Genomic DNA, 25,574 nt, shown 5'->3' on the forward strand with positions numbered 1-25,574 from the left:
AGTGACCAATCTGCGCCCTGTCCTGTGGCCCTCGCCCTCACCCAGATCCCTGACCTGGGAGCCGGGGCCTGCGGGCTGCGAGGAGGGCGAAAGCCGCGCCGCTGGGGCGTGAGGACGGCTTCGCACGCGGGAGCAGGCCCGGCGCCACCTGAGCTCGGCTGCCTGCGCGGAGGCGCCCTTCGCGTATTGAGAGGAGAATGAGGGTGAGTAGGGGCTCAAGTGGAGCGTGCCCCGGGGCTGTGGGTGTGGACGCGCTGGCAGGTGAGGCTGTTTGGGTTCTGCAAACCCTCCCTATGGCGGCTTTTGGGTCCTGGAGCGAGAGGCCGGGCGCACGACGCCAGAATCACTGAGGTGCTGGCTCACCGCGGTGAAGGCTCCAAGGAACGGGCGTGGACGGGGCCGGCGCGGCTGGAGCAGCAGTTCCCCTGCAGCCCTGCCGTCGTTCCTCGGGTTGGGCCTTTGAGGGGCCTTGGGGCGTCCGGGGGCGGAGGCCTTGAGCCATTAGTGTTGGCTGAAGTCTTTTAATAACAGGGGAGAGGTGGGCGGAGTCATGGGGTTTGAGAGGCTGTCGTTTCTATAGGCTGAGGTTAAGCCTAGTCCAGGTGAGGGCTCGAGGCGCCCGGCTAGAGTCGGGCCAAGGCTGGAATCTTTGTCCTCATTCAGGGACGCCTTTGCGGTCTTTGAAGCTACTCTCAGGTGAGCCGAGGGCAGACACTGTGTCTCCTTCCGGAAGCTGGGGATTGGGATACGCGACCCCAAAAACCTGATTTTGGGAGAATGGCTGCACTCCCAGCCCCTCCACTGTGGGCCTCGGTGCACAAGTCCCGCACCCTCCCGGCATCCCCTTGGTACCCCAAGGAGCTGTGGGACTTTCCACTCACTGAAACGGGGCCAGTTTATACAGGCGTCTTTCCCTTGTGGAGCCCAGCCCCGTGTGCCAGAAAACGGACTCGTGGGGTTTGGGGGTTTCAGCCCAAGCATCCGCCCAGGACACAGTCTGATTCTGCTGCGGCCTCTGAGAAGACTAGGGAAGTGTTCCTTTCCACACCCTGGGACAGGACGGGCGAAGTCCGTGGGTCTGGTGGCCTGGGGGAGCAGGGCAGGTGCAGGACTCCCAGGCACTTTCCAGGCAGGGGACTAGGAGGGCCCGTGGAGGAGCAGGCAGTGCTCGGGAGGAGTCTCCGAGCCTTTGGGGAAGCCCATCTTCCTTACCAGGTGTCTGAGGACCAGATGGAAGCTGCAGGAGTGGGAGTGGCTGCAGCATGGGCACAGCTGCAGTGGGCTGAAGCTGTGAGGGGGCCTCTAGGAGGGGCTGTCCCTGCAGACATTGCCTGGGCCAGGGCTACAGCAGTGCATGAAACAGGCCGTGCCTCCCCCACGGGGACTGTCTTCCAGAGGCATGTGTGGGCGGGGTGGGGCGGTGGGCACTAATCAGTGAGCAAGTAAGTAAAGCAGTAAGCCAGTGAAGGTGGCAGCAAGTGCCGTGGGGATGTGGGAGGGGGTGATGGCAGTGAGTCCCATTCTAAATCAGGTGGTCTGGGAAGCCATGTAGGTACGGGGACCCCACAGGGAGGTGGCGCTGAGGTGGCACTGTGGCTGGAGCCAGGTGAGCAGGGAGGAAGCCCAAAGAGGAGGGCGGATGGGGCCAGATGGCTCTAGACCTGGTGGGCAGAGTGGCAGAGCTGAGGTCAGTGTGGCTATCTCTGTGTCACTGCTGTGAATGCACAGGTGGCTTGTGTTTCCTGCTATTTCTAGACCTCTCTTTTTGTGGTTTCCTTCCTTCCCACCGCACTCTCCACTTAGCCCTCCTGGGGCCTGCCGGAGAAAGCTGGTCCCATGCCTATCAGCGAGGGAGGCTGGTCTTTCCCAGCAAGCATGCTGGGTGTTAAAGGTCTCGGGCTGTGTGGTTTTCCCTGGAGCCTTGGTGTCTCTATTGGGGCCTTTGCAGTCGCCTTGTATAAACTCCCACTTGTGAAGATGGAGCCTTTCTTAGCTCTCCCTGGTGGCTCCAAGGCCAGGAGGGCAGCTGGCCATGCCCTTGGCGTTAAGTGGAGCTTCACAGCTGCATGGGGCTGGCAAGCCGTTTCCAGGCTCACTCGGTAGCCACGAGATCCCCTATCTCATCCTTTATTAGCTGGGCCTTTCTTCTCTGCCAATGGGGGTGACAGTGGAGGGAGAGGAAGGGGCTGTCCCAGTTCTGACTGGCAGAGGGAGGCCGTGGGCTGTGGGAGGAAACACGTCGTCATTGTGGGGGGCTAGGAGCTCTGTCATATGGTGGTTGTAAGCAACAGAAGTGGGCTCTGGCTGACGGAGGCCACAGAGGTGTGTGTTGGGAGGGCTCTGGGCAGTTCACAGCCACAAGAGGAAGGCTTCAAGGAGGACCTGGGAAGGACTGGCCTCGGGCAACTCTGCCCGCATGGTGAAGGCTCACAGTCTGGGGGTAACTTGTGTAGCTGCCTGGAGGCCATGGGCAGTGGCAACTGGTTCTTTAAGCCTCAGTGTTCTCGTGAGAAAAGGAGATAGTCATCTCGGTGATACTTAACCTCATAGGATTCTTGTGGGAATTAAAGCAGATCCATGTGTCACATGCCCTCTAAGTCAAGGGGACTTTACAAACGTTGGGTCCTTTCTCTGAAAAACAGGGGTTTCTAGGTCTTGGTTCTCCTGATCTCAGTGGAGTGAATTAAGGTAACCAGATTGCCACTGAATTCAGTCTTTGTTTTCCACAACCCTGAGGTCATTCAGCCGGTAGGGACTCCCCCCTTGCCCCGCCTCCTGAATTCTTAGCCCTGCACATGTGACGTCAGATGGGGCAGGGAGAGGAAGCACCCTGTGGGTGGAGCAGATTCTGAGCTAGCGATGGTTCCGAAGGCCCCGAGCTGGGTTCTGTCACCTGTAGATAGACTTGGGAAGCTGCACAGCAACCTCTGCTTCTCCACTTGCTGTGGACCTTGGCAGGACTTAGTTTCCTTATCTGGGAAATAGGGCTTTAGTTGTTACCTCACAGGGCTGTTAGCCACGTGGTGGGTGCAGTGATCTGAACGGTGCCCGTCCCAGATAGCCCTAGGTAGACTGAGTGCTGTTTCCAGGCTGTACCGCCTCTTGGGTATACACACAGAATCACCTCTGCAGGGCTTCAAGGGCTACGTGTTTTTCCCACTCCCTGGGTTCTGGGGTTTGGAGAACACGCTTAGTTCTGTTTTTGCAGTCATCTTAGGCAGAGATGACTACAGGTGGGTGATGGCAGGATGGCTTGCCTTCCAGGAGCACCGCATCAGAGGGGCCGGCCCCCAGATGCAGGTGGCTGGTGAGGGGTCTCCACGCTCTGTCCTGTGAACTGGGCCATTTCTGTGGTACCTACCTCTCGAGGGCCTAGGGCCTGGCTGCCAGGTCTTACCCAGTGGCTGTGGGCAGTGCCAGGGCCCCTCCTCTGGCTCTCAGACACATGCTTCATACTTGGAGCGGAGGTAGCAGCACACGTGGAGCAGGGTGACCAAGAAGCTTTGGCCACCTCTCCCTGAGCACCCTGCAGGTTCTTGGATTATTGGCTGCATTGTTGCCTGAAACTACACAATCTGAATTCCAGTGTACTCTTCTGGCTGGTAAATAGCCACACCGATAATAGTCTGTGAGCTGAGCAGGCACAGTGGGGAGTTCTGGATCTGAGTAGCTCCTCACTCCTTTGAGAGATGTGTGTGGCAGGACAGCCTGTGGCAGTGCTCTGCCTCCAGAACCTCTGCGGCCTATTTGCGGGGGGGGCCCCGAGAAGATGGGGCTGCTGCCGCTCCCATCTGTCCGGAATCCCACAAACGCTCACTATTGCTGTGGCTATTCTGGTCCCACAGGCAGATGGCAGCCCTAATATGCTCACTACAGCCCAGGCTCATCCTCTAGAAAGGCAGAGGCTGCTCAGGGAAGCTTCGCACTTAAAACAAATGGAGCACGACAGCATTGAGACGAGAATTACGCTGATGTACTTCTCACATCGTTTTTTTTGTCGAAAGAAAAACACACGTTGCCACTTTCACTTGTGAAAAATGGAAACAGTTTTCCTGGGATGAGTGGCCTCAATCACTAAAAATGAATTTGTGTATATTTATAACAAAACGTGAAATGATTGATATTGATGGCTTCGTTAAGCATTACCAATGAGTACCACCGGGGGGCGGCACAGTACAAGGGGAGGAGGTCAGAGAGCCTAGGGCTCCTGTGGTTAAACTGTCTTTTCTCCTTTCCATGAAAATCCTTGAACACATTTTGTATTTTAATTAAATGAAAATACTGAAAATGATACAGTAGAGAGCACTTTTAATGGAAAATTAATTGATAACACAATCTTATTTCAATTTACTTTTTATTTTTAACTTAAACGACTGTGTATTTTTCACAGTCTTATGATGAGAAAGGCTCCAGAATCACGTGTAGGTGTCCTCAACATTTCATAGCTCGAACCGTCCTTTCTTTACGTTGTGCATTGATATGGGCTTCTCAGTTCAGAAAACAAGGCACTATAACTATTTTATCAGCTACATTAATACATTGAAGATATATTTATCCTTTCATGAAAGATACAGCATTTGAATACAATATGGTTTTATGCAGATCAGGTTCAAAACACCCAAGGCACACACTTTATTTTTTTTTCCTTTTTTTTTCTTTTCTGTGTTTATTTGAAGGCTCATATTAAAGTTTCAAAATTGCCATGAACAAAGAGTTCCAGAATGGAATCAATGGACAGGGATTGTTGTAATTTTGAACATAAAACGGTAAAGACTGTGGAATGTAGAACAAGTTACAGGAACGATAAACAAAATCACCAATACAGCATGGATTAGAAATCAAAGTGATCAGATCTGCGGAAGTCTGAGAAACAAGTTTGGAAATTCTCTGATTCCCCACCAAGCATGGGCAGTCCTGTCTGCATGCAGCTGCTGTGGTCACCCAGCCACTGTGGAATGTTCACCTACTTGCATGGGTACATGGATGTCTACAAATACAGAAACACATTCCAGTTCACCAGTTATTAAAATGCCTCCAATTTCAAGTAAAAGAAAAAATCTTCCAATAATTTTCCTAGTAAGATAAACGAATATATTCATCTAGGAAAAGTGGTCTGGAAGAAACCATTGGAAGCAAAGTCTAGGGGGGTGCCAAGGTTTGGGAGAAACTATTGGATGGTGAAGCGGGAGAGCTTGAGGGTGAACTACAAAAGATATGAGGACTGGAATTTTTCCTGAACATGGAAGCATAGTGGCTGCTGCTCAACTGGGGAATGTGCCAAAGTAGAAGAAACTTTAGGAACTAAAGACAACAAGTTTTCAGTGGTGAGGCCAAAGAAGAAGTTCAACGTTTAGGTTTAAAATATGCTTCCCTAAAGCAGAGGGATGGCCCATGTCTTCCTGGCTTAGTTCTTTGCCAATAGACACAAATTCTCTCTCGCTCCAAGCCTTAGAATGTGGTTTGCTTGTCAACCAGAGAGGCGGCCCAGTTCTGCCACTCCCTTGACCTTATGGCTAGAAGACACCCTGCTGGGGTGTGGGGAGACTGGACCCTGAAGGAAGGGTCCGGATCTGGCTGGCCCTCCGCGGCACCACTGCTTCCACCCAGAACAAAAGGAAAAGCTGAGCCTCAGCTCCACGCCTATAGCAGTGGTCACAGAAGCAGATTTTGACGTTTTGCATAAGTCTGAAATAACATACACTTATCTATTGATAAATTGAGAATAAGGAAATGGAACCAAGGCAAATTAGCTCAGTGACAGGAGCCTGTTTACTCGGTGAGAGAGATTTTTCTGGTCAGTTTGAGAGAGGCAGAGCTGGCCACAAGGCTTGAGATAATCTACATTAGATAGCAAGTCGGGCAGCTTTTTGTTTAATTCAGACAGTGTTCACTGTTTGTTTGCAATCAGAACCACAACCTTAGTGCAATAGTATATTTATTTTTTTTACAGTAATTTTGGTTGCCATACAAGAGATTTAAGGATTGGGAGAAAGTGCAAATTACAGGAGCTTTTTTTTTTTTTTTATAAAGTCTAAAAAGAATAAAAGCACAAAAGTAACAGCAACATAGATAATGCGAACACGTATTGTTACACAAACTATAGTGTGAAACACATTAGTATTTAAAAAACAAAAAAAAATTGTTAATGGGAAAATCAATATTGTGGCCCACACACAAAAAGTCATTGCCAGGTCAACTGGATAATGCTTGCTTGTTCAATAACTGAGAAAAAAATTTACCATTTTATTAACTAAAGTATCACAAATAATTCACTTTGTGATATGTAAAGTTCAGCAAATCAACAGTCACATTGAGTAATTTTTATATTATGTGAATTAACTTAAAATGTGCGCAGACACCCTGGAAAAGGTATCTTGGCAGGTATACATAATTTACATTTTGAGAGATTTGGGTTTTGTATACACAATATTACAGAAACTAGGCATGTAAATGCAGTTTATTTAAATTACAGTATGTAACAAAAGTTGATCTTAAAACCTGGAATAATATCAACATGATCTTTAGATGAGCAGTTTAACATTTGTTCCACCATTAAAGAGGGGCATGGAATAGGGCCTGGTCCTAACATGTCCCAAAGGGGGAGAACAGTGGGTGGTGATTTGAATGAGGAACTATTGCTTTCAGTACCAAAATAAGCAAATAGAGATAGAGACCGATTCATCTTGGCAACATGTGTTTATTTGTTGGTCAGTGCAGGTTCTGATAGGTCTATTACTTCTCTATAATAAGACAATGTAAAAATAAACTACGTTATCAGCTCTTTAGTCTTGCAGCCAGCTTGCTTGTGGTTAGTGGCATGTGGCTTGGAGTATCTTTAAGAAAGGGAATAACATCTGGTCCTCACCAACTGGCTGCCAAAGTTCAACAAACCGAAGTCACCGAGTTGCGACTGGTTATCGTCTGCCAGCGGTTTCCTTGACTCTCCTTTGAGCTAGTGTTTTGCCTGGCACTGAGCACAGAGGTAATACCAACTGCAGGCCCAGGGAAAGCGCCATGCCAAAGGAATGGACTCACGGAATTTTGCGGTATCATCAAATGGAAGACAAATTAATGGCCAAACCACCATTTTTACATTTTCTAAAATATGGGGCAGCCTCAGCAGGCCACCTATAGTATCCTGTCTTGAAATTTATCTAGAGTAATATTCATCTCATGACGGAAAAACTGAAAGCACATGGAAGTAAAGCGCCTTAATATTCAATTGATTTCAAGTTGGATCAGATCATTTCAAATACAAAGATTGACCTGCAAAAGGTTTTGGAACAGAAGGTCCAAAAACTTGGTTTCCAAATCAGGGGTGTGTGACTGGAAAAGCGCGTGTGTGTGGTGTGTGTTTTGTTTTTGTTTTTGGAGAAACTGCTGCATTATGAATTGTAACCACTTTGAAGAAATTGTCCTTCAATGACGAAGTTCTAGCAAAGATAGAAAATATAACACAGCTCTGCTGGTTCAGATGCATCCAAATAAGGTTGATTTAAAAAGGTCATACTTTTATAATTATTCCACAGAAATAGTATTATTAAATCACAAAAGTTTTTTTTTTCTTTAACTTTCTAGCACTGAAGTGGCACAGAGGCTGCCTAGTAGACCAGCCACTTTTTTTTCTTAAAATATTGTGCTTATAAACTATCTGTACAACTATTTAAACTTGCAGTAAAGAAAGAGATTTTAAATTGCTAAATTTTATGTGTTCATTCTAGAGCTGTTCCAGACCTAATCAAGAAAAAAAGGAAAAAAAAAAACAAAACCATGTTTTATAATTAGAGATGGGCTGAGCTAGTTCTGAAATCATAATAAAACCAAAAACCTGACATTCGAGTATCCTCCAAATGGGGGAGAATGTGCTGGAAGCCTGACTGTGTGTTTTGCGGCCCATGTGCATCTGGTGACCTCTTTTGGAAATTCGAGGTATTGTTATGGGGTGGAGGGACTCTGGGGAAAGAAAGGGGCGGGGCTCAAGAAAGCCTTGCCAGAGAGGCTGACCTGGCAGCCCAGGAGACCTCCCTGCTTTCCTCTCCTCACGCCTCTGCTTTCACTCTGATCCTGCCGCCCACCTTCTGTTCTCAACCCTGGGTTCTGTCTATACTCCATGCCCACTGGGTCCTCAAAGAAGCTGTTGTACTGTTAAGACAAGCTGGTGGGATTCCTAGACACCCAGAGCGATAGGGGAAAAGCCTCTAAGTACCACTTCCCTGGCCTCCGAGAGCAAAAGGACTGTCTCAGCAGAGATGCTCACCCTTGGCTGGGCACAGAACTGAGGATGCTGTGCCCGCCCAGCTCCCAGAGGAGACGCTGTCTCACTGGCAGCCGCATGTGCCCGCCATGAGCCATGCGTCTTCTTGTCCTTCATGTCAAAGTGGATGCTCACCTGCTCTGATCTTTGCAGAGCTCAAGACATCTTCAATTAAAAAGAATTCTGAGAGGCAGAGAAGCCCTTATTCTCCATCCTGGATGGGTGCTCCTGGCAGACAACTGCTCATCCTGGAGACCTGGAGCTTGGGCAGCTGCACGCTGGCTGGCTCCCTTGGCCAGGTCTCCCCTCCATTGTGGAATCGTGACTTTGTGCTTTGACTAACTCCATGTGACATCTGCTTGGCCACCTTGGAATTATGCTAACAGATTTGCAGAAATAAAGAAAGCTAAGCAAAGCTGGGCACGATCCCATCCAAACTCCCAGCACTGCCAGGAACCTCATGGCCAAGGAGCCATGGATGCAAACCACAGGAGGAGATGGGGAAAAGAATCTGTAGGAAAAAGTTTCTCTGCCTTTCAGGCCCATGATGGGGCACTGGACAAATGCATCTGGGAGCATCTCACTGCAAGCCAAGTGCAGGAGAAAGAGGGGCAGGTGAGCATCAGGTGTCCTCCGAGAGGCCACAGGACTGAGGAGAGGCCTCGTGCCGGGGCCTGGGGTGGTGAGAGCTGCCCGGAAAGCAGAGGACGGAGGTCTCAGGAGGTATCTAGAGTGCACTGGTGTCTGCCTACAAGAGCTAGGATCCCGTGCAAAATTGACGGGGAGCCTCTCGGACCCGGCAAAGTGAGGCCACCTGCATGCTGGGCGGCAGGCTGGGAATCTTTTTCCATGTTAGAAAAACTCTCTCCCCTTGTCCCATGTTTGATAGAAACTGCCCAAGACACCCACATGGTGAGCCAGGGGTCTGAAGACCCAGCCATGTTGTGGACACAACTCAGTATTTCTTTGGGTACCAGGAGACAAACCCATGGAGTGGGGTTGATGCTCACAGACTTCGCTTGGCATTCAGATGTTTCAGCACGAGCCCATCTCTACTTATAACAAGAGCAGTCTGCGAGGTGGAGAGCAGCCGTCCTTATCTGTCCAGCAGCTGTTTCAAAGCCCTTTCTATGTTCATTCTGTGCCCGACTCGAGTCACCCCAAGATCGATGAGGTCCTCCTTCTGCAGGTTTGGTAAGTGACTGCCATCGATCTCATTGTCCATGAAGGCCTCTTTATGTTCACCCAAGTTTAGACTTTCCAGCCAATCGGCCACATCTGGTTTAGTCCACAGGTGGACAGGTTTAGTTGTAAAAGGCTTATTTGAGATTGGCTGTTGCAGTATCGAGGGGGATGGCGACCTACTGCGTCCCGCTGGGTTCAAGCCAAATAGATCCCCAGAAGGGGGCTGGCTTGGAAGGCTAAAGACATCTGAGAGAGTGGGAGAAGGAGAGGCGGTGGCAGCAGACAGGGGGGCGGGCAGGGTCTCTTTGTTCATCTCTGTTGGCGAGACCACAGGGCTTGGGGCACGTCTTGTTCCTGAGGTCCTGCTTTCATAGTCGGGGGGCCGGCTCTGCAGGGTGATGGGCTGGGAGGTGCCGGGGCGAACAGTGAAGGTGACCGTCGTGCTCCGTGTACCTGAGATGGTGCTCATGATCTCCGGGCTTCTGAAACAGCAACAACAGAGAAAACCATCACAAGGCAGGTCACCGAGTCAGGGCAGCTGGCTGCAGATCACCAAGGAAGGCGAGGGAGACGTCCAAACCATGCCAGAGTGTCTAGTGGCAGATGCACTGGCAGTGAACAAATGATTTGCCATGCCAGGGTGGGGGAGGGGGAGAAAGGAGCCAGAGCAAAGTTGGAGACACCAGAGCACACCACGTCAGCCCACTCACCTGAACTGGGACAGAGGAGCTGGGGGACCTGCCTGTGCTGGGGGGCAGGGCCAGGGAGACCTTCAGGAGGGTGGCCACTGAGACACTTGGAAGGGGTCCCTTGAAGAGGGCACGGAGACAGGGACAGAGTGGGGTCCTGTCACCTGGGTGGAACGTGCCAGGTAACATCTCCAACGCCTCAGCTTCAGCAGGTGGGAGGGAGCACACCTGGAGGAGAGGCCCCTCTGAGCCGCCTGGCAGCCTTTGGCTTTTTGGGTAAATGGACAAGAACAGGGCAGGATCCTTCCCGGTGGCCCCTTTCAGTAACTGGAACCCCTGTAGCTACGTAGGGCACTCAGGGTTTGAGATCACCCGGAAACCCAGACAGCAGGGCGTGGCTTGTGTGGCCAGTGTGGGCTGCACTCACCTTCCTGAGGCAGCACTGTCCAGCACCCACCCAGTGGACAGTTTTGTTGCAGAAGGAGCTGGGGTACCCTGTGTTATTTTTAGCCCCTTTCATGTGAGAGGCTCACTAGTAGGACACACAGGCCTTACTGAAAAGCAGAACACGCGAGGAGCCCTGTCTCCCCCAGAGTGGCCATGGGCGTCCCTGAGCGTCCACTGTGCCTTGCCGCTCTAGCTGGGCAGGCAAAGCCCTCAGAGCTCAAGTCAGGGAGGACGACCCTTCTAGCTCCAACCTTTACTGGCCCCAGGGAGGTGGCCAGATGACTCCCACAGGCAGGAGGTCCCATCTCAGTGCCAGAGAAGTCCAAGTCCTCACACTTACCCACGTGGGGGTGGCCTTTCACACACCACTCCCTCACGGGCTCTGGCCAAGGCCTGCGGCAGGCACTGTCCCCACCAAGAGAACACCTACCACTCGGCCCTAGTGCGTGTTTTGCTGTCCCCACACTGAAAGCCCATTCATCCTATTATCCCTAGGAAAGCCACAGCCACTGGGGAGGGGAAGGGAGGTGTGGGTCTCTTGCCTTTTGGGCCCATTCACGTGGATGCGAACGGCCCACCCACCGCTTCTGGAAAGATCCATCCTACCACGGCTGTCTCTTCAAGACTGGACTTGAGAGATGTCTGCTGGAGCCCTGGCTCTGCCAAATGCCAGCTTGGGTGCACTTTTCTCCTGTCTCCATGTCTTCCCACATGAAGTGGGCTCCTCTCCCTCCTACGTGGTGGGTTACCCTGGGTGGAGGGGCTCTGGAGAGCGTGAGGAGTGCACTGGTGTGACATCGTGACCGTGAATGGTGGTGGGCTGCAGTGTCTCAGTGAAAGGGTCATGGGCAAGAGGGGGAGAGCTACGAACAGTAGAGATGCTGCCGTGTGGGGAGACTCCCTGGAGGGCAAGACTGAAGCCCCTGCCTGTCTGCTGGGGGCCAGTTCATCGGCTTGCATTGGGGCTGTCTTTGGAGCTCAATGGCTGACCAGTTAGAGCAGCACTTCCCAAAGAGGAGCCCACAGACCCTTCATAGAAACCACCTGGGACACTGGTGGGCAGTGAGGACTCCTGAGCTTGTCTCAAACCTGTGGAAGCAGGAGTGCTGTGCATGGGGACCAGGTGTCTGCAATTAACAAACTCCCTGGACACTGAGAGACCCCGAACCTTACAGGCCATTTGGTTAGGCCTTGGTTTTCATTCCAGGCTATGCACAAAGCTAATGGCCCAGAACCCTCCAGGAGCTAAAAGCAAAGGGAGTGAGCCGGAGATGGGCCCCACTGCTGGTCTAGTCTGTCTCTCTCCATTTTTTTCTTTTCTCTTTCTTTACCATGGATGTATATTTGGGTGAAACCACCCATCAGTTACCTAGGTTCCCCTAAGCTGTGGGACAGTTCCCTACTTGATGTTAGTCACTGTTGCTTAAATTGTGGACTAGTCCATAGTGGGAAAGGAGGGGCAAATCTGAAAGGGGCCTGTACTGTGGACTGAGGCTTCAATCCTGCTGTGAGAAGTGTTTGCAGGGGCTGGTGGGTGCACTGCTGGGCCAGGGACCCCATCCACCCATAGGGTGTTCACGTGCTATTTTCCGGAGGGCTGGGTGTCCCTGAGTGGGAGATGTTACAAACCAGGCATCCCCATCTAGAATCTGCCCCCACCTTCAATGGTGGCTTGCTGGTCATTGGTTATACTGGTCACAGCAACAGGCACAAGGCAGGTGAGACTCTGAGGATTCCTCCACTGTTTCTGGGCCCAGTTACTCACAATCAAGAAATCAGAGGCTGTGCACGGTGGCTCACGCCTGTAATCCCAGCACTTTGGGAGGCCTAGGTGGGTGAATCATTTGAGGTCAGGGGTTCGAGACCAGCCTGGCCAATATGGTGAAACCCTCTCTCTACTAAAAATTAAAAAAAAAAAGATTAGCTGAGTGTGGTGGTGGGCGCCTGTAATCTCAGCTACTGGGAGGCCGAGGCAGGAGAATTGCTTGAACCCAGGAGGCGGAGGTTGCAGTGAGCTGAGATCGTGCCACTGCACTCCAGCCTGGGTGACTGAGCTAGACTTCTCAAAAACAACAACAACAACAAAACCCCCCAAAAAACCCGAAATCAAATCAGAGCCCAGTGGGGCTTCACAGCAGGGGAGAGGGGCCAGCACCCTCTAGTATCTCAGTTTATACTCTCAAGAGAGAGGTGGCCTATGGATATAGGATACACAAAAAAACCTGCAACCCCCCTTCTCTGGTACTCAGAGGGTCGAAAGACCAGCTCCAGTTCCAACTTAAGTTAAAACTGGGGGTGCTGTGGCCTGTTCTTCTGGTTTATTCCAGAGTCACAAGAGCACAGGTTTTGGGGAAGGCTTATTTGTCCACGTTGATAAAACAATTAAGCCAAGATGATTGAAATCAAATAATGAGTAAGTTGAAAGCCACTGCATTCAGAGGTGATATGGGGTGTTAATTAGGGCCAAGGACCTTGGGGCACAGGAAATGTTTCCTATAAAATGGGAAAACATCTTACAAGAAGACATATGCCCACAGAGGACTAGAGGAGGAGGGGTAGCTGGGGTAAAGTTCTGGTCTCCATGTGCTTTTGCTAAAGCTGACTACATGGTGACTGTGCCTGCAGCCCTGACTCTGGGCAGCTCCACCGCGGCAGCATGACTGGTGCCTGGCCTTGGTGCTCACCAGGCCTGTGAAGCAGAGGCAAGTGAGCCCCAGAGTGACAGCACCTGCTTCACGCCTGGGCAGTATTCACCACAGGTATCTCTGGCCCAGAGGGTTGCCCCAGTGCCGCCCTCACTGGGAAAATACCCAGTTGTTCCCAGGTAGTTGGGATTGATTTTGGTTTTTGTAAGGAAAGTCTCTGCAGGCAGCTGTGTGTGTGGTTAGGAAGCGAAGAGGAGGCTCTGCAAACACCTCGATGGGCAGCGGGAGCGCGAGAGTGGCACACACAGGGTCACATAGCAGCACGGCAGGTGGCACTTACTTCCGTTCAGCACGACCCTCTTCTGTTAACACCGGTCATGGGAGCAAATGAAAATAACAAATGGAATGACTTGAGACAACACTGCAAAAATTAATGAACAAGAAAGGAAGAAACAGAAAAAAGCTGCTTTCGACAGATGAAATGAAGGCAGTGGGGCAGACCCTGGCTGAGAGCCCATCCGTGGTGGTCCCTCCGGCCTGCCACAGCCTGCCCAGAGCTGAAACATCAATATGGCATCACTTTCATAGGGAGTGTGGGAAACTCACAAGCTTGCCTTCTCCTTCTTTGGCTTGAGATAATGTAACCACTTGTAAAGAAGAAAAATAACCGGAAAAAAGAAAGAAAATAGTAGCATTGGAGTGAAGTTTGCCTCTGCCTGAAGCCCACTGAGAAGCAGCTTATTGCCAATTTCCTACCTCAGGTGCCTGAACCATCTTTCCTGTGGCTTAGGGAGGATAAACGAACATTCCTGGTGGGGGAGGGCACCCCAACAGGACAAGTGCTTTGCTTCAAGTCTACATAATGAGATGACAGCCCAGCCGTTAATCACACGGGCATCATGTACTTGGGGCCTGCCAATGTCCTGCCCAACGTCGCTATAGAAAATAACCGCCTGCAAGTGTGAGACGCAGGGTGAAGGCCACCCTGGGCTGCCCGCCCTGCCCTCCTCAGCAGCTTGACTCTCTTGGTTAATCACATTGATGATATTCACTGGATCTTCCCAGTTGCACAGATGGTTACGTTGCTAAGCAACCGCTGGGTTCCCAGTCGGAACACACAGGAATCTGCTGCCCTAATTTAGAACACAGACACATATACACAGTCACACCCCACTCCCCAGCAGGTCACCACTGTCTACCCTGCCTTTTAAATCAAATTCATGTAGAAATGTGAGAATTAAAAAAAATCAAGGTAATTGAGACACTCAGAGAGGTGCTGTTATTTCATCAGTCAGTACAAGTTAATTGGGGTGCGGTAAGTAAAGAAGCAAGTGGCTTTTTTACTGTTTACAAATTCAATTTGGCTTTTTCTTTTTTGAGACAGCGTCATGCAGCAATCATAGCTCACTGCAGCCTCGACCTCCTCAAGTGATCCTCCTGCATCAGCCTCTGGCATAGCTATAGTAATTTGCTCTTAACTGTAGCTGAACATGGGCCAGGGGCTGGTCAGTGACGCTGATTAGGCATGCTGGTTCTATCCCTCCCATGAGCCACCTGTCAAGGGCCTGCTGGGCCTGGCCAGCACTGGGGCTGGGCTTGGAGCCTGTCAACATATGTTCTCTCCAGCACACTGCACACCTCTGCATTTTAGTGATGAGCCCCCATCTTGCATGAAAATAGCATTTATTTCCAAACTGCTTTCTTATTTATTCCGTCTTTACAGCCTCCTGATAAGCAGGGCATTGAAAAGATAGAAATGGAGGCAGCAAGTCCTTACCTAGCTTCCCTGAGGCCTGGATGTGGAGACTGGAGCCCACACTGCCCACCTGTGCCATGCTTTATGTTGTGTGTCTTAGCAGCTGCCAGGCCTCCACCTCACCCCTAGCTCTGAGTGCCATGAGGGGGTCCTGGTCTAGTTTTAGTCCTCGAGGTCTGGCCCAGAACAGGGGTGCAATAAATAATTGTTGACTGAAGTGTTGATGGATAATATATCCTTTTCCCAGATGAGAAAGTTAAGTGACTTGACCGAGTTACAGAGCCAGACCTGGGAGCGGGGCAGGCAGCCTGAGGCTCTGTGGCAGTTCCACCAGGAATCCAGGTCTTCAGGCCAGGAGGTTCGCAGCTAAGATCAAGAAGGTGCTCAGCTCTTGGGAAGAGAGATTAACCCTGTGATATGCTTTTGCCAAAGGGCCTTATGTCCAAAATGGGGAGGAAGACTCTGACTTGAGATTCGCCTGTTGATGGGCAAGGACGAGGCACTCCCATTCATCCTTGCCGAACTCCCACAAGTACCAGCCCCTATGGACACACATCCTGACTAGTGCTCCCAGCCATCCACAGTCGCATTCACTGACGTCACATTCACTTTTCCATCAGGGCCTGGAAACCCTCAAACCACCCTAGTGGTGCTGAGGTGCGGAAAACACCGTGAGGCAGCTTCTAGTACCAAGTCAGTTTTGAGGCAGTCTGTGCTCTGGGACCAGCTGGGCAGAGATAACTTTTTAACAACCCAAAGTTATTTGAAAATCAAGAGGCTGTCAGGATAATACTGCAGAGAGCCCAGTAGGGACTGGAGGCCTTGGGAAGGGGAGGCAGGTACCGTGAGGTAACAGGCGCAGGGGTCTCAGGAGTTTCACAGGACAAATCTCCCTGAAGCCCATCCATCCCATGGGGAAGCAAAGGCCAATCTCGAGGTCCCTTCTGGACCCCACCCACTGCAAAGGGCTGGCGACCTAGAGGGGACTCTGGGGAACTCTTATAGGCCATGCCCCCTAACAGAAGCCATGGGGGACCCCCACGAGCACACACTCACTGCTCTGTTGCCCCCACATACAGAGTGAATGTGAAGCTGACCTCTGCCATGGAAGTGATGGTAAAGAACATCAGATTTATCTGGCTTTACAATCGGCGCCTGGTGTGTGTCAATTATCTCTCAAAGCTGGAGGGCAAATGACACCTGGGGCTCCTGGGTCATAGCAAGTTTGTTTTGGGTCAAAGCATGTAAGTCAGGCAAGCTGCTGTGTTTTCCTGGGTTCCTTAGGCACTTATCCCTTGAATCTGTTTGTCTCCAGAGTGCAGGCCCTACACTCCCACAGCAGCCTCCCTTTGCCACCAGTGGATTCACCTGATGACACAGCTGCCTGGGCCATCTTCAGGAAACAAAGTCTGGTCATGCCAAGCCTTTGCTGAAGCTCTCTGAAGGCAGCCATATCTGGAACTCCATTCAGCTCATGCCCATGACCTGCAAGCCCCTTGTGACCTGGCCCTGCCTAGCCCTCCTCATCTGGCCATGGTTTCATGAGCACGGAAGGCACTTTCTGGCCACAGGGCCTTGTACTCTGTCTCGTGCCTGGGATGCTCCACTCCTGGTTTTCTGCAAGGTTGTCTCCTTTTTAAATTTCTGGTCATTCAAATGTCATTTCTTTGTAGAGTGTCAGTCCCTTTCTGCACATGCTCACTGTAACCTGCTAGGGCATCATAGCCCTTTCTGCATGTAGTCAGGGTTAAACTGCTGGTGTCCCATGGCTCTCTTCTGCACATGGTTATTTTTACCTGCTGGTGCATCACAGCCCCTTTCTGCACTGGTCACTAACCTATTAGCATGTCGTGGCTCCTTTGTGGCATTTGTCACAGTTTGGGTTTGTCTTATTATTTGTTGTCCATTTCTCCCCTCGAGAATTTGAGCTCCCCAAAGGGAGGGGCATCTGGAATGTTTTCTTGTTCAGTGATAAATCCTGGGCACAGCATGGCGCCTGGCACATAAAGGCAATCCCTAACTTTGTTGCGTGAATGATTAGTGACGGAATTGCTGCCCCATTCTGAGAGTCCAGGCATCCTTGTTGGTGTATTCCTCGTTACTCTCTAGCCTCAGCCTGGCACTAGGCTTATAGAAAGTAGCTCAGTGAACTCCTGACTGGTGAATTCAGGAGACGGTGGGGCTGGGCCATGATTCCAAGTCTGAGTGTCCAGTCAGTCTCCTAGGCCTGCACCTGAGGAGCTTCCGGCTCTGAGCTTTTGCAGCCCCAGGCTCCTGCGCTGGGATCCCCAGCGTGCGGCACTGTCAGGCCTCTGGGCTGGCAGCTGTTGTCTTGGCATTCTGCTGAGGAGGGACCACTGACTCTTCACGGAGACACACTCACTTTTCCTTCCCCAAACCAGTTTCCTTCACTTTGATCCAGTTTGAGATCAAAGATGAGACTACCTCCTGGAAGAATCAGGCCAGGTGGTCCTGGAACACTTTTCTTAGAACTGACGCCTCCATTCTTGGCAGGGTGTTTTCAGATCACCCTGGGAGACGCCTCTAATGTGATGTACTTTCTTCTCTTTTAACATTATGTACTAAAGAGAACTACTTCATCATCTTCCTTTCGTCGGCGTATTTGTAATTAAGACGCCTGCAAATTCCATGTCATCCTTGATTTCAGGGAAGAGCCTTGAGCAGCAGAGACTCATTCATGGCTAAAGTTAAACATACCCAAGGAAAACAAGGATCTAGTCGTTTAATCTTCAGCTGCTTCCTTTGATCCCATCCTGGATTCTTGCAAGAAGTGAAAAGAAAGGAAGAATCCAAGGATGAGAGGAATTTTAAAAGGGTCAAGTTCAGCTGAGGTTTCTGCCCATTTCATGAATGAACATTTGAGGAACAGCTCTAAAAATTGTCCCTTTCTTGGGCAGTCAAAACTTGTTTCTATGGAAATGGGATTTTTACACCACTGCTTGTCTGTCATTTCAAAAAGCATGGCTGGTTTTCAATGTTCCCTAGAAAAACTCATTTCTTTTTCCTCAGTAGGAATTCCCTTCATTCAATTTCGTGCCTCATTTTGCCCAGGGCCATTCACAGCTCTTAATTTTTAGATGCACTTAAAAGTGGTGGTGAGTCGCCCAGGCAGTGTACTCAGGTGAGAGTTGTTAAGGTTCCCCCTGATCCTCAGATGATCAAATGCCCAGGGCCCATCAATGAAGGCCACGCCCAGGAAAGGAGACATGCCCAGAGATAGGTCTGTGGCTGAGAGGAGACAGCCCTCATGGCAAGGGGGACAGCTTTGTTGCCCTGGCAACTCTGTCCTGGACCCCCCCCAGTGGTGGTTCTGACTGCCCCACCTTGTCAGTGTGTCCCGTGGCCGTGGCGCACCTCCATGGGGGCTTTGTCCCAAGTGCTCAGCCTGGTGAGGTTATTAGATCCGAGAAGCAAGGGCGAGGGAGAGGATTGAGCCTAGTTTAGTGCCTACAGCGAATGCCCTTCATGTTTGTCCTCTGGCCTCAGGCCATCCCGTTTCTAGTCCAACTCTGAGTGTAAAGTGTAACCCTTGGCCGGGAGCAGGAAGGGGATATGGCCTCTGGGAGCTTGGCAGTGCCAGTGAACCCCTAGTGACTAAGCCTGCTGTTATCGGCCGCAGGGTGACCTCCTAGTGATTAAGCCTGCTATTAGCCTCATGCTGACCAAAGAGCTTGGCCTAAGGGCAGTCAGAGGCCTGAGAGCAGCCCTGCCTGCAGCAGTCTCAGCCTTGCAGGTGTTCGGTTTGCCAGTTGGTCATTCCTTCCAAGGCAGTCCCTGGCTCCCACAAGGTCAGGAGTCAAACCCTGAGCCAGCTCCATGGGTTGGAGGTCTAGTTCCGCGTCTTCCTGTGAAGTACCCTCGGCTCAGTAGCTTCACCACCCTGCCTTCGGGTTCCTTGTTTGCACAGCGGGAAAAATTACAGGCCCTGGCTCGGGGTGCCGTGGAATGCAGTGTCTGGCGTTTGGTGAATGCTTTGTGTCATAGGTGTGGGCTCCTGTTCTTACTGTAAGAGAGCCGGGCTATAAATAACAGGACAGCTGGGAGGCGGCCGTTCTTGGCACTCACGCGTGGGTCGGCAGTGGTATGCAGCTGCTCTCCTTCAGAGTCCAGCAGGATTCCGCCCTATGAGGTCTGCTTTGAGCCAGCCCCCACTCAGCATCCCCCTGGAGAAATGCAGGGCAGAGAAACCCTAGAGACACTGCAAGTTGGGGTCCCACTCCCCTGTGGGCATCCCAGGAGCTGGCCCAGCCTGAAGACGAGTAGAGGGGATGAGCTGTCCAGCTGCCACTCAGGGAGAGGCCTCCATGGACGAGGTCCCTGGACTCACCGAGTGGAGTGCTCAGGAGAGCAAGGCTTGGTGCAGGATGCCCTGCTGACCTGAACAGTGGATTCCTTCCTCCAGCCCTAGAGCCATTCCCTTCCAGCTCCTTCCTTACTGTAGACATTGCTTACAAGGGGAAGTGAGAGTCAGGAAACCCCAGCCTGTGTCCCAGCTCTATCTCCTGCTGGCTGTGTATGTGGACAAGCCGCTTATCCTCTGAAAAATGGGTGTGACTCATACCTGCTCCCCAGTTGTCATAAAAATTACCCACCCATGTGAAAGTGTTTTGTAAAAATGTGAAACACTAAGATAAGGCCTCTTTAATTATTGCTTCCACATAGAGTAATGACGGAAAAGCCATGGGGAAGGGTTAAACTAGTCAGTTTTTCAGATTTTTGGCCCAGTGCAGTGGCTCATGCCTGTAATCCCAGCACTTTGGGAGGCTGAGGCGAGTGGTTCGTTTGAGCCCAGGAGTTCGAGACCAGCCTGGGAAACATGGCGAGACCCCATCTGTACCAAAAAAAAAAAATAATAATAATTAGCTGGGTGTGGTGGCATGCATCTATAGTCCTAGCTACTCAGGAGACTAGGTGAGGTGTGAAGATTGCTTAAGCCCAGGAGGTCTAGGCTGCAATGAGCCGTGATCATATCACAGCACTCCAGCCTGAGCAACAAAGCAACACCCTTTCTCAAAATTCCTCGAGGCTGTTGAGTGTACTTGTAGGTGTATACGTACATAATTCTTAAAGACTTTCTCCTTGACTGGAGGCACTGTCTGAATGTCTGCAGTGTAACTGTGCTTCTCTCTACCAATGCCAGCCTATCGATACTCCTCTAGAGTAATAGATGACATCCGAGTCATTTATTTACATCCACACTGAAAAATAACTGGGAAAATTGGGGCTCTCAGTCTGCATCTTGAGCCCCAGCTGTATGTGATGTCACTGATTAATGCACTGAGTGGCTTAAGTCAAATGCCTGCCCGGCAGGGTTATGGAGAGAGGCTTCATTGGTCAAAATGATGAAACCCGAGATCAAATATCAGTAGGAGAGACTGAAGACACTGCCACCTGGAGAACAGCAAAATGGTGCACGCCACGGGGAAGGAGAACAAAGAACTATAAGCCATCACGGGAGCCAGTGGGGCTCCCAAAAGCCACATAGCGCTGAGCCCTGATAGGATTTGGATCTGTGTTCCCACCCAAATCTCATATGTGAAATTGTAATCTCCAGTGTTGGAGGAGGTGCCTGGTAGGAGGTGATCAGATCATGGTGGGGGAGTTCTCATGAATGGTTTAGCACCATCCCCCCTGGCTACTGTACATAGTGAGCTCTCATGAGATCAGGTTGTTTAAATACAGTGTGGTACCTCCCCCAACTCCCTCTTGCTCCCACTTTGGTGATCATTGAAAGTTTCTTGAGGCTTCTCCAGAAGCCAAGCAGATGCCAGCATCATGCTTCCCATATAGCCTACAGAACTCGAGCCAATTAAACCTTGTTTCTTTATAAATTACCCAGTCTCAGGTATTTCTTTATAGCAGTGCAAGAACGATCAAATGTAGGCTCCTTCCAGACAGACGCAGATAGAGCCCTCTGGTTGCATCTAGAAATGACTCCTGAATTTTTCTACCTTCAGTTCCAATGGAAATAATGTAAACCCTGCACAATACTGTGAAGGGCTGACATGGACACAGCTAGAGGCTTCTGCCCGTGGGACAGGATGGGCTGGCAGGGAAGAGTATACTGCACTTGGAGTTCACCAGTACAGCCATGACCCTGTGCCTCCCTAGCCCACAAACCTGGTAGTGATGGGAGAGGGAGAAGAACCCACACGTGTATTCAGACACCTGCACCTGCCGCCCACCCACTCGCTGCCCTCTTGGGGCAGCTAGTCTCCTGCAACCAACTCAAAGCTTGGTTTGGGCTTTGGTGAGGCTCTAAATGGCCTTCTAGGTGGTCCTGGCAGAGATCTGGAGGGCACAGAGGAGAGAGTGGAGCTTCTCTTTGGAAGCCAAGGTGAGGAGGGCTTCCAGCAACCTCATTTCATTACAAGTCTTTATGAAGGAGTGCTGTGTCCCACCAGGATGGCTGTGATCATTACTCGGCTGTCCCGGAGTCCAGGAGCATGAGAAAAAGAAGTGTTACTGCATTAACAGACGTGGCCCACACAGGCTTTACGAATTCCCCTCTTCGTGTCCGCTGGGGCTGCTACCCGAGGACCTTTCCTGGTCAGCAGGGACAGTGCACGCGGAGCGGTGTGCATCTGCACCAACCGCGGACTTACCTTGGAGCGAGGCTGGCGGACTTGGCTCCCATTGGTGAATCCAGTCCTTCCCCCGGCTTTGCTGATTTCTCTCGGTTCATTTGCTGTAGGATAGAGTTCAATTCACTAATAACGTTTGCCTTTGGGCCTGAGAGAATCGGGCTTTTGATCTCTGTGACGTCGCCCCACAACTTGGAGGTCCTTGGCTGGAGAACCTTGGCCATCCCAGGCTGGGCACTGCCCGGCGGGGGTGGGGGAGCGGGCGGGGGGATAACAAAGCTATCTACATCCTCTTCCACGAGCGCGTCTTGATAAAGTGCATTGCTTTTGTGAATGATGGGCTTCATTTTTGGCTTAGGAGGTACTGGGGGTTTGTCAACCATAAATGCTTGCCCATCTGCATAGACTGTGCAGGTGTCCACGTTCTCTCCACCTTCGGAAGACAGGGTGGAGATGCTAGACACGGTGGAGATAGTGCTGGTCGTCTCGAGGTGGTGGTCGCTGCTACTCCGGCTGTCCACCTCCTCGATCCCAGAGTCGGCGACGGCGTCAAAGCTTTCAGGGGGTGGCAGGAATGAGGCAGGCAGACAGTTTGAAAGACTGGCTGGCTTCTTGCTGTCTGCAGAGTTGGTTGGTTGGCTGGAGTTCAACGAAGGGGACTGAGGGGTGTCGCTTTTCTTCTGCTTCACTAAGTCTGAGAGAGCCGGGACAGAAGCTGCCCGGTCATCGGGGATATCAAAACTATTTGCAAATTCCAGGGGAGGAGGCAATGGCTCTGTAAAAATAAAATCCTCATCCAAGTCCACGGATGCCAGAGGGGGAGGAGGGATGCGGAATGGCAAAATCACCGCCTCTTCCATGGAGCCCACCGCCACGATGGTTCTGCCGGGCACGGTGGTGGGCTCGGGGGCAGCGGAGATCTGTAAAGCACCTTCGGTTTCGGAAACACCTTCTGGCACCTCGGATGGCGAGCTGTCTGGCTTCATCTCCACGTCTGCCTTCTCGTCCTCTTCCTGCAGGGCGTTGTCTAGCTTAGTGGCGTCCACGGTGTGCACCATCAGCAGGCCAGCCGACTTCTGCTGGGACGTGTCCATGATGTCAATCAGCATGTTCTTCTTGTCATCGCCCTTCCGGTCTCGGCCCAGGTCGGTCTCGTACTTGTTCTCCGTCTCCTGCCGCCTCAGGGGTCCCCGGGTGTTCTGCCTGGTGACCGTAGGGAAGCCGGCATCCAGGCTGGGCCGCATTTTGGTATCAATGTAAAGAGGTTTGTTGAGGTCGGCCTTGGGGGCCTCCCCTTTGGGTCCCTGCTGAGACTCCTTCATGGCTCGGTCCCTTGCAGAGAGTGCCAGGGCCAGCGGGGAGCTGGGATCAAGCAGCCGCCCTGTGAGTGGGTGGACATAATTCCCGGGGCCGGCTGTGCCGCTGCTCGCGGAGGGCACTGCTGGGCTGCTCTCGGGCCCCTGGGCTTTGGACGTGGAATTCAGCGGCCTCCCAGCCTCAACCTGAGCACTGGCCTCAGCGCCACTCACGAAATGGTTTTCGGGCTCCCTGGGCGTGGCACTCGGCATGGGGGATGACAGCTGCTCAGCGCTGTCCTCGTCGGCAAAATCCCCCTCCTCGGGGAACATGGAGGGCCGTGTCCTGGGGGCGGGTGGCCCCAGGCCCACATCCTCGTCCCCCAGGTCTGTGGAGAGGAAAGCCGGGGAGTTCCTCCTGGCTTCCAGCCGCTTCTCACGGTCGCGGACGGCTCCGGCGATGGCGGCGGCGAAGGGGCTGCTGACGGTCAGGCTTTCGTCAGGCCGCAGCTGGCTTGGTGGCTCCGGGGCCTGGGGGTCGATCTCCATGCTGCTGCCCTGGCTGCTCTTGCCGCTGCTGCTGGTGGACGGCTCCTTCACGATGATGGTTGGGATAGGGATGGAGCACGTCTTCTCGGGGCTGTCCTCCACATTGGACTGCTTCACCAGCATCCCCTTCCGCCTGGCGGGCTTGGCGGGGACGTAGACGGCTTTGCTGGCGATCTTCCCCACCTCTGAGTATGGGTTTTCGGGCATCTGGCCTCTCTTGTTGCGGAAGTTGGCCTGTGGGCCGGCATTCCGACTGTAGAGGTCTTCAGAGTCCAGGGAGTAGCGGTCCAGCTCTCTCCTGAAGTACATCCCCTTCTCCCTCATCATGGTGGCCACGGTGTCGGACCTGGTGGCGGGGGACACCTTGGCGGCAGAATTCTGATTGAACGCAGGCTTAATCGTCCCGTAGACTCTTGGAGTTGGGGACTTGGGGCAGTTGTAAGTGGTGGGGGAAGGTGGTGGTGGGGATGGGGGCACAGACTGCGGTGGAGGGGGGATGTCCTCAGAGGTGTCTGGCATGGACAGGCTTCTGGTGAACTTCAGCATTGGAGGAGCCAGAAACTGCCGCTCTTCCTCTGTTATTCCTACAAGTAGAAAATAGGTTTAGCTTTAAGTCACAATAGCAACAAAGCCTAAGTTCCTAGGAACGTGCGATACGCTACATCTCCACAAACTCACAAATTCAGATGATGAACGGGTGTTCAGGAAACACAGCACAAGCCACGATGCTGAGTGGTTAGCCATATGGCCTGTCGTGAGCCAAAGGACAAGAAAGGGAAGAACAGAAAGGCACTGGGGATGCTGTGAGTGTGTTGCTGCTGTGGGGCCTCCAGGCGCAGGCTGCAGCAGGGGAGCTGTGTGAGGCCAGGGCAGGAGGGCCACTGACGCTGAGCGGTGTGCCAGTCTGCAGGCCAAGTGGGTAGCTCGCCTTGGGGCTGCGTGTGCGTGTATGTGTGCGTGCACGTGTGCTTGTGCTGGCATTGTGCTGGGGCGGGGTTGGCTAGACCAGGAGGTATCCTTCCACCATGCCCCTTCAGGCATGGTAAGGGCTCCTGGGAGTGTTTTTAGGGCAGGGGTCTAAGGCTGTCACCTGTCCATCTGAAATGAGAGCAAAGGGTTGCAGGTATTGCTGTGTTTATGTGGCAAGGATGGTGTGCAGTCCACCGTCCAGATGGCACTTGAGCCCCACGGCTGCCCAGATGTACAGGGAGGCCTTTGCCACCCTGAGCGAAGCCATCTGCCCACGGTTGGCTGTGTGTGTGCTGGGAAGAGGTGCTTTTCTTCCAGGGTCATGTGAATCCTTTCGTTGCCTGACTTCACTGGGCCCCACTAAGGGTTCCATGTGTCCTTGAGCTCTCTGGACCTTCAGAGAGATGGATGGCTGGGGAATGCCAGCTCAGAGGAGGTGCCATGTGGGCTCTAGAGCCTGCTCCTGAGGGGAGGGAGCCCAGGTTCCTTTAAAGTCCTGGACTGAGCCAGGAGTAGGATCCTGAGCCAGGCCTCAGTGAGCCCCTTCTGGGTCCCAGCGGCAGCCCTAGAAGTGGTCCTGCCGAGACCCTCTGGAGCAGGGGCCGAGAGCCCAGCGGACCACCATGATCGCAACTAACCAGGGTCCAAGTGTGGCTGACCTGGCACAAAGTATGAGTTGACCTAATGAAAATACGTGGATGTTGAATGTGTGGGGATGCGGCTGAGGTCCTACGACAGCCAGCAGCGTGGTCTGAGGGTTCTCTGGGTGTGTTGCCTAGGTGTGACTTTACAGACTGTTCAACAGCTGAAGACACAGACACGTCAACAGGAGCACTCGGGGAGAAGGGAAGCGAGACACGCACACACGCACCGACAGACGCATGGCACAGGGATTTCATGTCGGGAGCATGCAGGGTTTTCAAAGAGGTAGCAAAATAAATTACTTGAAATGAAAAAAAGTCCTAGGACAAACTACAATAATTTATTCCAATGAAAACTTCCATTCGATAAGTGTATTCCAAATTTAACATACTCCTTGTGGGAGGACATTTTGGCATTGCAAAGATGGCTCATTCAAGGTGTTCTCCATTGACCAGTCACTCTGAGTTGGTTGTCTGGCAATTATGTTCCCAAGGAGTACTAATTTAAGAATACACCTTATAAAGTAAGCTGGGTTACA

General features: G+C 52.0%; 1 protein-coding gene across 2 annotated transcripts in view; it reads right to left on the reverse strand.

Moving 5' to 3' along the window:
* Nucleotides 1–4,291: 4,291 nt before the first annotated feature.
* SHANK2 (SH3 and multiple ankyrin repeat domains 2) overlaps nucleotides 4,292–25,574 on the reverse strand; it is a 682,193-nt gene continuing 660,910 nt past the window's right edge. For both annotated transcript variants that reach the window (XM_055271428.2, XM_055271436.2), the window contains 2 exons: nucleotides 21,603–24,009; nucleotides 4,292–9,921 (listed from right to left, as the gene is read on the reverse strand). In XM_055271428.2, coding sequence (XP_055127403.1) covers nucleotides 9,351–9,921; nucleotides 21,603–24,009 — 2,978 coding nt within the window. In that variant the 3' untranslated portion in view covers nucleotides 4,292–9,350. The remainder of the gene's footprint in view (nucleotides 9,922–21,602; nucleotides 24,010–25,574) is intronic.

The sequence above is a fragment of the Symphalangus syndactylus genome, chromosome 1, assembly GCF_028878055.3.
Source record: "Symphalangus syndactylus isolate Jambi chromosome 1, NHGRI_mSymSyn1-v2.1_pri, whole genome shotgun sequence".
Taxonomy (NCBI): Eukaryota; Metazoa; Chordata; class Mammalia; order Primates; family Hylobatidae; genus Symphalangus; species Symphalangus syndactylus.